Source organism: Phyllobates terribilis, unplaced genomic scaffold, assembly GCF_046119375.1.
Source record: "Phyllobates terribilis strain yellow unplaced genomic scaffold, ASM4611937v1 Scaffold_5__5_contigs__length_657084704, whole genome shotgun sequence".
Taxonomy (NCBI): domain Eukaryota; kingdom Metazoa; phylum Chordata; class Amphibia; order Anura; family Dendrobatidae; genus Phyllobates; species Phyllobates terribilis.
The window spans coordinates 43,680,903-43,694,152 of NW_027362765.1; the positions used below are offsets into that span (position 1 = coordinate 43,680,903).

Here is a 13,250-nt window from a genome sequence, read left to right on the forward strand (position 1 = left end):
GAGGATAAAAGTTCCTCATTCTGCCACTCCTAATATTGTAGCAATTTCTCGGATGGGTTTTTTCTGTTTTTGCAGCTTAAGGATGGCTTGTTTCACCTGCATGGAGAGCTCCTTTGACCGCATTTTTACTTCACAGCAAAACCTTCCAAATGCAAGCACCACACCTCAAATCATCTCCAGGCCTTTTATCTGCTTAATTGAGAATGGCATAACGAAGGGATTGCCCACACCTGTCCATTAAATAGCCTTGGAGTCAATTGTCCAATTACTTTTGGTCCCTTTAAAAACAGGGTGGCACATGTTAAGGAGCTGAAACTCCTAAACCCTTCATCCAATTTTAATGTGGATACCCTCAAATGAAAGCTGAAAGTCTGAACTTCAAATGCATCTGAATTGTTTTGTTTAAAATTCATTGTGGTAATGTCTAGAACCAAAATTAGAAAAATGTTCTCTCTGTCCAAATATATATGGACCTAACTGTATAGCTGATCGCAGCGAAAGCACATTCCCCACTTTTTCCCCAATTTCTACACTACGTCAGATGAAGAAAAAATGTGACATAGTGGCGCCGTGCACAGTAACAGGACCTCCCTATTGTTCCTCCATGGTTGTTTCTCCATGGAAGACAATATCCTCAAAAGTAAATTATATTACAGCATTAATAATGTCCCCTAAAGTAATTATGTCCCCACTTGACACCATAAACATATAATTTACGTATCTCATTCTGGCCCCTATACTGTAATTGTCACCCATCCTGGCCCCCTATATCCTGAACCCCTATGTATCCTCCCCCTATATCCTGGGCTCCTATGTATCCTCCCCCATATCCTGGGCCCCTATGTATCCTCCCCCATATCCTGAGCCCCTATGTATCCTCCCCCATATCCTGAGCCCCTGTGTATCCCACCCCCATATCCTGGGCCCCTATGTATCCCACCCCTATATCCTTGGCCCCTATTTATCCCACCCGCCATATCCTGGGCCCCTATTTATCCCACCCCCCATATCCTGGGCCCCTATTTATCCCACCCCCCATATCCTGGGCCCTTATGTATTCCACCCCCCATATCCTGGGCCCCTATGTATCCCACCACCCATATCCTGGGCACCTATCTATCCCACCCCCATATCCTGGGCCCCTCTGATGCCCTATCCTAGGTCCCTATCTCCACTACCCTGCCCATTCACATAGGGAAAAAAATTCTTCTCATCTTCATGCGCGTGGTCTTTAACATGGCCAGCGACCCATCAGGGGCCGCGCACTGATGTCTGTGTGCAGCACATAGCAGTGACCTGTAAAGGCCGCTGGCCGGAGACCATTTGACATCACTGCACTGCTATGCGCCGTGCACTGACATCAGCACCCAGCGTATAGCAGTGACGTTCAATGCCTGCCGGCCTACAGGCCCCTGAGGGCCCCACCTTCTTGGCTCAAAGACTAGGCCCCTTTTCAAGTTGTAGAGCAGAGGAGGCCCCTGCATAGCCCGCATGCCGGGAGGGACCCTCACCACACCCACAGGGTGCTGAGGCACTGAGAACACGGGATGTATGACCCCCAAGGAACCTCCGCAATCAGCACGGCTCCTGACAGAGCACAATCCTTTGTGAGGAGACACGGCCTCAACCTCCCCAAGCCGCTCACTGCGCCCCTCCGTGGCCGAGCAGGCATCATCCTTCTCTGTCATGCCGCTGCTGCCTCACGGGACCCCATCTTCTACTTACAGGCTGCTTCCTCCCGATTTTCCCCATTGCACTTGAGACCGTGGTGGCTGCCATCTTCCTCACACGCACGCCTTTGATTGGCGGGCTGCCTTTAACCGTCACTGCTATACGCCGCATGATGACGTCAGCGCGCGGTGCATAGCAGTTACGTTCCTGGTGGCCATCATGGTAGCAGCTGTATGCACCACGCGCTGAAGCGCGCTGCCTCTGATATGCCCGTGGTCTTTCTAAAGACCATGGTTACCGGCGAGCCCCCACTATACCCGGCATGGGGGCCCACCGGAGGATTGTCCGGTGTCCCGGTGGGCCCGTCCGACGCTGTTCCCACTAGTCTCTGTACTTTCTTCTTGGTCTGGAAAAACGTGATCCCTGCAGCCAATCAAAGGCTGAAGACGTGACCAAGAGAATAGAACATCTACATTATATATCTCATCACAATTTTTCCCCTTCTTATCACCAGTAATTGTATTTTTACATGGGTTTTTTATGACGTTACATTGGCTCATCTTCTTCACATTTAGTTCTCTACAGTATCGAATCCCCTCAGTGGAGATCTATAGAAGAGGATTTTCCTGATTGACTCATCAAGGATGGATAGGGACAACGACAAGATGGTGGGAAGGATATTACATCTCACTCTAGAGATCCTCTTCCGGCTTACTGGAGAGGTGAGAGATTCTGATGACGTCACATTACATCATTCTTATCTATGGAAATAATAGATGGACAGAACTAGAGAGGCAAGGACTCTGAAAATGTCTGTAGTGAGATTTATTAAGGTGTCTCTCCATAACCAGGATTACACAGTAGTGAAGAAGACCTCTAGTGAGCGCTGTCAGGCCCCTGTGTCTGAGCGATGGGAAAGACCCCTGAGCCCAATCACGGGGCCTCCGCCTCACCCCCTGATACATGAGGACATCAATGAGCAGAAGATCCTAGAACTGACCTACAAGATGATTGAGCTGCTGACTGGAGAGGTGACACTGCTGGGAATGCTGGGACATTATACAGTAACGCTATGAAGGGATTGGGGGATGACAGTATCATTGTATGTGTCAGGTTCCTATAAGGTGTCAGGATGTCGCCGTCTATTTCTCCATGGAAGAGTGGGAGTATTTAGAAGTACACAAAGATCTGTACAAGGACGTCATGATGGAGGTTCCTCAGCCCCTCATATCACCAGGTAATAGACAGGACTAAATACACACGGCCTATAATTATCTGTATGTAAAGAATGAATTCAGTCCCTGTATGTGTGTCCTCCAGTTCTATCCAGTAAGACGACAACACCAGAGAGATGGCCCCGTCCTCTTCTTCCACAGGACTGTAAGCAAGAAAATCCCAATGTTCCTCAGGATCATCAGGTAGATGGAGAGAAGGTGTCATGAGATCTCCCCTATGATGTGTAGACGGCTGTGAAGGTCTTGCGCTCAGTCTTGATTTATCCACCAGTATTATATGTTTTATACTTGTGTAATGAGAACGGTGGAGATGGCCGGATTAGAGCTGATCATTGATGTGACTTCTCCATCTGTCTGTGACTTTTACAATATTTGTTTCAGGGTAAAGATCTGACCCATATTAATACTACAGAGACATATGTAAGGGGTGATGAGCGGTGTAAAGAGGAGATTCCTACAGATAACCGCCCAGGTTAGTGGTAACCATGAAATGCAGAAATGTCACAGATTCTTCTTCCTGTAGAATTATACGTTGCATTTTTATAGGGTTTGTTCTCTCAGAGCTTGTTGATGTGCATTTTTACTGATTGAAAAATTTAGTGGTTCAACAAAAAATACACTTTTTAATTTTTTTTTTTTTATGAACACATTTTGCCCGCAACATTTCACAGGCCAAAATTGAAGTAATACAGTTTCTCCACAGAGAAAAATATAGGGCCGATCTCTGTACAATCGGTGCTGTTCATTTGGTTATGTGATTGCTCCAGCCTACAGTGATTTGCTAAATCGGTCACAAGTTCTTCCGGAAGAAGAAGCATGGAGACTGGTGGGGCACCTGGTCATCACTGGTAGATGATTATTATTATCTCATGAGATATAAATCCTTGAGGGCCATGGACTTGGCAACGATGTGTAAATGGTAAGCACTGTGCACCAGCCCCACTATGGACTGGGGGCAGTGGCTGCACAATAGAGGTAAGTAACCCCCTTAAGTGATGGGCCTCTATGACCTCAACATAAGGATTCACAGAATATTTAGAATCAAGATTTGTAAAGCGATAGTTCAGCCTATGTGGTGCTGGATTATCACTTTTATTCCCTCGTTAAAAATACTCCTTCTCTGCAGGCATCCGCTAATGAAAGACACATACACTTATAGCAACATTGCCGCCGACGCGTTTCTTGCTTATTCACACTTTTTAATAATTGCTTGGGGAACAATACCACTTATCAGATTATTAAGCACTGGTGATTACAGGGTACATGAATACTCACTTATTATATCTTAAAAACATAAAAATGAGATACAAATGTCCTTCTTTTTTACTATTGTAAGATGCTAACTGAGGTACATGAGATCTGTCTTTTCATTTATACTTTTTGGTTCTCGAGTAATAATATCTAGTACTTACTTTGTCTTATTCTCAGAAGGATTCTTTTCCACTCTCCTCGTGATGACTTATTAATACCAACGACTTCTAACATTGACACATCACCAGGGAAAAACTCCTGTTGTCTTTTCTAATATAGTAAGAGGCAAGGTGTTGATGTAATTGGCAGCTGGTGCCAAATCACAGTAGGAAATTAATTCAGTCAGAAAAATAATCAGAACCAAACAGTGTAAAAATATAATAATACTTCCAAAGGAGCAAAGTGAATGAGCGGCATGACGTGGGGAAGGGTCAGTGGGTCAGGATAACGAGGGGGGGGGGAGAGTGGAGAAGGGGAGACAGTCATCGGTAGTTCTATACATATATACAAGTCATATACAAATATATCCACAAATACCATCAACAGTGGAATACATGGGAGTTCCTTACTTGTTATGTGGTTTGAGATCTTGATAGTGCTAAATACATGGACCAAAGTAAATGCAATGAAGTTCAAGGTAGAGGGCTGTAATATCAAGGCAATACAGTTAACTATGTTCTGCATTTTTTATCAGATGAGGGGGAAGTTGTTCTTAGTATAAAACGGTTACCTCAGATAAGTCCCAAGAGGATATGGGGCCACAAGAATCTAAAAGACACAGTATAAGTGGTTATGAGCTATGGTTATAGTGTCCTCAGTCATGGGATTAATGTAAGAAGACTGTGCAGACATGACCATACCTTATAAAGAATGCGTGCGGTGCTCCTGCATCAAATGCGCTTTATATGTGGCATTCCCAAATGTGTAGAGCCAAACAGTGGTGGCGTGGAGGGGAAGAGTGGCGCTCCCGCACCTTGCTGAGACAGTCAGTGGTGGCAGTGAGCAGGGGCTGCGGTTAAATACCGGTGGGCATCGCTGGACCGGAAGTACGTCACCGGTGGGGGCGTGTCACCGGAAGGGACGTTCCGCCGGAGCTACACTGCAGGTAGTGCTGGCTATAGGTTGCCTGGGATTTCAGGCATGGCGCTCAGTGTGCACTATGTGAAAATGGGTTGCCAGGGAGACTAGAAAGCTGCGAATGCGCAGGGGAATGAGAATATAATAATATACAAGAGCATATATATTAGGGGTGGCCATATACAGACTGTTGTGGTAGGGATAGCAACAAATGGGTAGCGGTTACCATGGGAGGAGCATTATATGAAAGGTGCTTATATGCAATCCAAGGCCGAATAAGTGGCCGAAACTTGGTTTGATTATCTATTGTTCCTGTAATAAACTTTACATTCACATCACCTGCATGTGTGATGAATTAATTTCCTACTGTTTTTTTCTAATATGTTCATGGCCACTCTTTAAAAAAAGAATCTAAAAAATAAACCAAAAGTAACTTTAAAAAAAGTTTTTTTAAGAGTGTAAAAAAAAACCCTCAGTCACTCTCCTTTTTGTAAAACAAAAAGAAATGTAAAAAGTAGGCATATTTTGTATCCCCACGTCCTTAAAAAGCAGATCTATTACAATATAGCATTGATTAACTTTTCAGGTAAACTATACAACCACTTTTTTTTATTTTTTACAAAGTTCTGAATTTTTATAAGCCAGTAAACCACTGGCTATCAAGGTGCAGAACAAGATGGCAATGGAAGCTAGAATGGAGGTTTGTTCTCTTCAGTGATGACTCCAGTTTTTGTCTTGGATGCAATGGTAGCCAGAGATTGGTCTGGAGACTATGTGTGCCATGCCATGAAGAAGCCTTAAAGAGGGAACCTCACAGTGGTGAAACTCCTGGAATTATGGATTAGGGTTACATGATGTACGGTAGCCAGACCCCTCTAATCTTCATTCCATGTACACTAATAGCTCGGCAATACATTGCTTTGATTGTGGAAACAATTCTCAAAAGTATCGCAGAAACCGTGAGCAGCCTACGTGGCCTAAACGTGCTCCTATGTCCTGCAGCGTCTCTGGACTTCTGTTCCATCGAGCACATCTGAGATGTCATTGGTTGTCAGTAGTTAATGGATAGCGTAGATCAGCACATTGTTTGGGGTGATTGCTCTCCCACCTTAGGAGGGAATTGGTGAATATTGGTTTCCTATGGGTACAAGTTACCAGTGAGCCCCCCTCAGTCTTTCTAATCAAGACATCTAGAAAAGGCCGACTTGTACAATTGTATTCAAAGGTAAAACGCAAGCCTATGGGATTAATGTTAAGTCTAGTGACAAATGGGGTTAGATCCTCCGCTTTTCCCTGTTATATTAAAAAGGCATCGTAGATATAACTGGCCCATATTTCAATCTTCTCAATACCTGGCTCTCTGTCATCAGCAAATATTATGGTTTCCTTCCACCAGCCCAGGAACAAGTTGGCATAAGTGGGGGCACAAGGGCTCCCCATAGCAGTCCCCAGAGTTGTTGGTAGTACACATTATCAAACCACCCCCACCCGCCCTTCAATTTTTTTTTTCTAAGACAGAATTCCAACACTTTGAGAAGGAATTTATTTACCTGATAGTGGCAGACTCTCATAGACAAGAAGTACTTCACGGCCTGCAGTCCAATATTGTGGGGTATTGATGATAACCAAGAGGCTCCCTGAGTCTGCTGAGATATTCTCCAGAAAATCCGTGGTGTCCCTTGTATTGGACTTCAGGGCCGAGACAAAGGGTCTTAGATTTTGGTCCAGATATTGACCCAAGTTCTGACAGAGGCTGTTAACTCCTGAGACAATTGATCTCCCCTTTGATGGTTCTAAGCCTTGTGAATTTTAGGGAGACTATAAAAGGTGACCGTGATAGGGTTCTGGGGTAACAGAAAATCATACTCGTTCTTGTCAGTCACCTTGACCTGCAGACCACTATCCAAAATCTTTTTACTTTCTCTCAGAAAAATCTTAGTGGGGTTTTGATGTAAAACCACATACCTGTCTTTGTTCTGTAGGAGGTCAAAGCAAATCTTGCCATTGTGGTCCGAGTCAAGGATCACCACATTGCGACCTTTTATCAGATGATTTGATCACAATATGGCAATCCTGCTTCAGACCCCTAATCGCCTGTACCTTCTCTTTGCTGCAGTTATACACTCATGGCCGAAAGTGATGGCACCCTTGAAGTTGTTACAGAAAATGAAGAATCTCTCCCAGAAAATTATTGCAATTACTCATGTTTTGTTATACACATGTATATTTCCTTTGGGTGCATTGGAACGACACAGAAAAAAAGGCAAATTGGATATAATTTCACACACATCCCCAAAAAATGGGTCAGACAAAATTGTTGGCACCTTTCAAAAATTGTGGGTAAACAACTTTATTTCAAATATTTGATGCTCATTCATACTCCCCTGTGGCAAGCAACAGGTGTGGGCAATATGAAAATCACACCTGAAACCAGATAAAAGTGGAGAAGTTTACTCAATCTTTGCATTTGCATTGCGCACTAAGTATGGAGAACAGAAAGAGGAGAAGAGAACTGTCTGAAGACTTGAGAACCAAAATTGTTGAACAATATCAACAATCTCAAGGATACAAGTCCTTCTCCAGAGATCTCCATGGCACTGTATCTAATCTCCCTAGATGTGGATGACAGAAAAAAATTGATGAAAGGTTGCAATGCTGGATAGTGCGGATGGTGGATAAGCAGCCACAATCAAGTTCCAAAGAAATTCAAGCTGTCATGCAGGCTCAGGGTGCATCAGTGCCAGCGCTTACTATCCATCAAGATTTGAATGAAATTAAACGCTATGGCAGGAGAATCCTCAACCCCACTGCTGACACAGAGACATAAAAAAGCTAGACTGCAGTTTGCCAAAATGTAAGTAAGCAGGCCAAAATCCTTCTGGGAAAGCGTCTGGTGGACAGATGAGACCAAGATAGAGCTTTTTGGTAAAGCACATCATTCAACTGTTTACTAAAAAAGTAAATATCACAGTACCAACAGTCAAATATGGTGGAGGTTCAAAGATGTTTTGGGGTTGTTTTGCTGCCTCTGGCACTGTTTGCAGGGCATCATGAAATGTGAAGGTTACCCAACTATTTGGGGTCGCAATGTAGTGCCCAGTATCAGAAAGCTGGGTTTGTGCCCTAGTTCTTGGGTCTTCCAGCAGGACAATAACCCCAAACATACTTCAAAAAGCACCCAGAAACGGATGGAAACAAAGCGCTGGAGAGTTCTGAAGTGGCCAGCAATGAGTCCAGAGATCTTAAAATTGCTGTTGGGAAAACGCACCCTTCATCTGGATGGAGCCATTTGCAAAAGAAGAGTGGTCCAAAATTACAGTTCAGAGGTGCAAGAAACTTTTGATGGTTATAGGAAGTGATTGATTCCTGTTATTTATTACAAAGGGTATGCAACCAAATATTAAGTTGAGGGTGCCAACAATTTTGTGCTGGCCGTTTTCATAGTTTTGTGTGAAATTATGTCCAATTTGCCTTTTTTATCTGTGTTTTTTTGTGTTGTTCCAATACACACAAAAGAAATAAACGTGTATAAAAACACATGTAATTGCAATAATTTTCTGGGAGAAATACTTCATTTTCCAGAACAATTTCAAGGGTGCCAACACTTTCGGCCATCACAGTATGTCAAATAGGTATGCGAGTTCTTTAGGGAGTTAAAGTCTCTGAAAACAACAATAACAAAGACCTCTATTATGCAGACAATTTGAGGTGGTGGCATTTTAGTGCTTTTATTTCTTAGCCCAGTGAATGGGCCTATACCTGTAAGGTTGGGGCCAGATTCACCTAGACTGTTCAATAATCTTACAATCAGCCAACATACTTGTGGGAATATCTAGCTCATTACATAATTGTTTATCATGTTTAGAAAAATGTTTCCACCACTTTAGTTTGAGAGCAAGTAGGTTGAGAACTTTTCTGGATTCAAAAAGGTCTCGGCCCTTCCTCAGAACCAACATTTCGGTTTCATTCAAATGATGAGATGATATATTAATAACCTGTAGATTTACGTCAGATTCTGTGTCCTTTACAGGGCCCAGTCGATTCTGTAGCGGTTATGAAGGTTCTAAATAATGTGATCCTTGATTGGATTGATACCTATCCTTACCCCTATGTTAATCCGTACCCCTACTTTTGTTCCTACCATGTTGATCTTTACTCCTGCTTTTGTTATTGGAAGTTTGTGTGTCTTTCGAGGAAAGATCTATTTCAGGGTCCAAATGTAATGTCCTGATGATCCTGAAAGGATGAAACGCGTCGGGAGGCATGTAGGGCAATTGTAAGATTGTTTTTGCATAGGGCAAGCTGTGGACTTCCCTTGTTAAGGCAGGAGTCTTGGGGTGAAAAGGGCCATTGTAGGTTCAACAGGGCACAATAGAGCAATTACCAAGCTCCACTAATGGGAATGGACTGATCTTTGCAAGATGGAAGTCTGTCACCTTTTGCTGAATGAAATTTTGTGACACTAGTGACGAGTCGTGTCCTATGTTTATTTGTTATGTGGATTGGATTCATTTTCGTTTTTTACCTGCTCTTTACGGGTAATTTTATTGTGTGTCTACCTATATCTTATTGAATATCTTGATTAAAGGTTATGTTTTAATCCTCACAATGTGCTGATCTACGCTATCTATTAGTAAGGTGTCTGGGAGATTTGAGAATTGCCTGGATTGACTTTTTTTCCCCACATTGTTGCTCAGTTATCATTTGCAAAGGGAGCTGCCAGTAGAAGATTTTGAGGATTTTCTTGCCCATGTGCATTCAGTGTGTCAGTACATTCCTAAGACAACCATTAGTAACCTCATTGATAGCAACCAAAGCGAGCAAGTGTATTTTTGCATAAGCTGCTCATACTCGATACTGAAAAGATGGAGATGTGAAAATTTTGTTTCCATTTTATTTCCATATTGCTAACAAGTTTTTTGATCCTATGATTTCCATGATTCCACAACTTTTCCTTTTGGGTTTTGCAATTTCAATATTGAGGCTTGGGGTCAGTCTGACATATTGTGGTAAGTCTCTGCCACTGCTCCCAAGGTCAACACCGCAGTCAATGGCAGACATTGGGAGCAGTTGGCAGAGACTCGCTGGTGGACCCAAGAAAGGTGAGTCCATCACACTTCGTTTCTATAGCAAAATGCAGCGATTGACATATTTTATTTAAAAGGCAACATCCCCTTCAATGGCATTGATTAGTTCTTCTGTTATGATTATGCTTACCAGCAAGGTGATGCAAACTGTGGAAAGCCCAATGCTGGCTGAAACCGACAGTGCAAGGAATGCCTGGTAGTCCCCCTTTAACTGTGGTTTAGACTTCACTGCAGGGAGTTCCTGGGACACAGGAATTAGTCACTGACTGGCATTTTACAGTTTATCAAATAAAAAATTATGCAGGCCACACACAGAAATCAGGCAGGAAGCAGTTAAGGAGCCAGCCAAGATCAATTTCTAGTAATGATTTAATGTCTATTGAAAAAATATATAAATTTAAATTTTTTTTTGGCAGATAACTGGACCATGATCTCAGAGAAATATCTGATACTTTCAGACTTTAATGCAAATGATCGTAATATCACACCTGATATCTTTGAAGAGCATCCTATTATACCAGACATACCTCCAGTCATTCTTAAGCAAGTAAAATATAGCAAAAGGGATGAAGAAAATCAAAGGGCACACAGAAGAAAGAAGCCATTTTCATGTTCAGAATGTGGGAAATGTTATGCAACAATATCTAATCTTACTAAACATCAGAGAATTCACAGTGGGAAGGAGCCATTTTCATGCTCAGAATGTGGAAAATGTTGTATAACAAAATATGATTTTACTAAACATCAAAGAATTCACACAGGGGAGAAGCCATTTTCATGTTCAGAATGTGGGAAATGTTTTGCAGACAAATCAACTCTTGCTAGGCATCAGAAAATTCACACAGGGGAGAAGCCATTTTCATGTTTACAATGTGGGAAATGTTGTTCTACGAAATATGATCTTACTAAACATCAGCAAATTCACACTGGGGTGAAGCCATTTTCATGTTCAGAGTGTGGGAAATATTTCAATCGGAAAACAAATCTTGCTAGACATCTGAGAATTCACACAGGGGAGAAGCCATTTTCATGTTCACAATGTGGGAAATGTTATGCAACAAAATGTGATCTTACTAAACATCAGAGAATTCACACAGGTGAGAATCCATTTTCATGTTCAGAATGTGGAAAATGTTGTACAACGAAATATGATCTTACTAAACATCAGAGAATTCACACAGGTGAGAAGCCATTTTCATGTTCAGAATGTGAACAATGTTTTGCAGACAAATCAACTCTTGCTAGGCATCAGAAAATTCACACAGGGGAGAAGCCATTTTCATGTTTGGAATGTGGTAAATGTTGTTCTACGAAATCTGACCTTTCTAAACATCAGCGAATTCACACAGGGGTGAAGCCATTTTCATGTTCAGAGTGTGGGAAATATTTCAATCGGAAAACAAATCTTGCTATACATCTTAGAATTCACACAGGGGAGAAGCCATTTTCATGTTCAGAATGTGGGAAATGTTTTACAATGAAATCACATCTTGTTACTCATCAGAGATTTCACACAGAGGAGAAACCATTTTCTTGTTCAGAATGTGGAAAATGTTTTAATTGGAAAACGAATCTTGCTTCACATCTGAAAATTCACACAGGAGAGAAGCCATTTTCATGTTCAGAATGTGGGAAATGTTTTACAGAGAAATCAGATCTTGTTAGACATCAGAGAATTCACACAGGGGAGAAGCCATTTTCATGTTTGGAGTGTAGAAAATGCTTTTATTCAAAATCTGATCTTACTAAACATCAGACAATTCACACACGGGAGAAGACATTTTCATGTTCAGTATGTGGGAAATGTTTTAAGCACAAATCAGTTTTAGTCTTGCATGAAAAGATTCACACGGGGGAGAAACCATTTTCATGTTTAGTATGTGGAAAATGTTTTAATCGGAAAACAACTCTTGCTACACATCTGAAAATTCACACAGGGGAGAAGCCATTTTCATGTTTAGAATGTGGGAAATGTTTTACAGAGAAATCAGATCTTGTTAGACATCAGAGAATTCATACAGGGGAGAAGCCATTTTCATGTTCAGAATGTGGGAAATGCTTTTCTTCAAAATCTGATCTTGCTAAACATCAGACAATTCATACAGGGGAGAAGCCATTTTCATGTTCAGTATGTGGGAAATGTTTTAAGTACAAATCCGTTTTAGTCTTGCATGAAAAGATTCACACAGGGGAGAAACCATATTCCTGTTCAGAATGTGGAAAATGTTTTAATCGGAAAACAACTCTTACTAGACATCTGAGAATTCACACAGGGGAGAAGCCCTTTTTCTGATCAGAATGTGGGAAATGTTTTACAAACGCATCAAATCTAGATCGGAGAAATCACGCAGGGGAGAAGTAATTTTCATTTTCAGAATGTGGGGAAAATTTTCTTACATATTTAACTTTTTTGCTCAGAGAAATCACATGGGTAGGTAGACAATTTCTTTTAAGTAATTTACTTGGCAAACTGTATGAGTTACACTCAATGTAAATTCACATGTCGTCATACAAGAGAAATAGAAAACAATTTAAAGCACTAAATGATGACTAATAAATGTAAGCAATTACCAGTAAACATCTGTTATCAAAAAGCAAACTATGGAAATAAAGCATCTATAAACTGAGTGGGCACTTTATTAGAGACACCCATCTATTAGTACATTGGACCTCCTATGGCCTTTCTAAGTGCAGCAATTTCTTATCACAAAAAATTGAAATTCAGTAATATTGTCCCATGCAGACTGGATATCTTCTCGCAAATGTGGCAAGAAATTGAATCTGTTTACTTCTTTCATTTCTCATTCAGGCGACATTGATGTTTCTTGTATGCAAAAAAAACAGTATAAAAAATATTGACCGGTTTCTCAAGCTTCTTATATTAAACAATACATGAAAAAGTAATTAATTCCCCTCTCTGACCATAACA

General features: G+C 41.6%; 2 protein-coding genes across 2 annotated transcripts in view; both read left to right on the plus strand.

Moving 5' to 3' along the window:
- The window catches only part of LOC141270624 (uncharacterized), an 81,336-nt gene extending 68,286 nt beyond the window's left edge, over nt 1-13,050 (plus strand). Inside the window, exons 2-7 of the mRNA XM_073680696.1 lie at nt 2,247-2,393; nt 2,523-2,702; nt 2,785-2,908; nt 2,992-3,089; nt 3,288-3,378; nt 10,738-13,050. Of these exons, the coding sequence (XP_073536797.1) occupies nt 2,316-2,393; nt 2,523-2,702; nt 2,785-2,908; nt 2,992-3,089; nt 3,288-3,378; nt 10,738-12,614 (2,448 nt within the window). The 5' untranslated portion in view covers nt 2,247-2,315 and the 3' untranslated portion in view covers nt 12,615-13,050. The remainder of the gene's footprint in view (nt 1-2,246; nt 2,394-2,522; nt 2,703-2,784; nt 2,909-2,991; nt 3,090-3,287; nt 3,379-10,737) is intronic.
- Nucleotides 1-13,250, plus strand: part of LOC141270660 (uncharacterized) — a 741,199-nt gene that overhangs the window by 502,592 nt on the left and 225,357 nt on the right. The window lies entirely within an intron of this gene.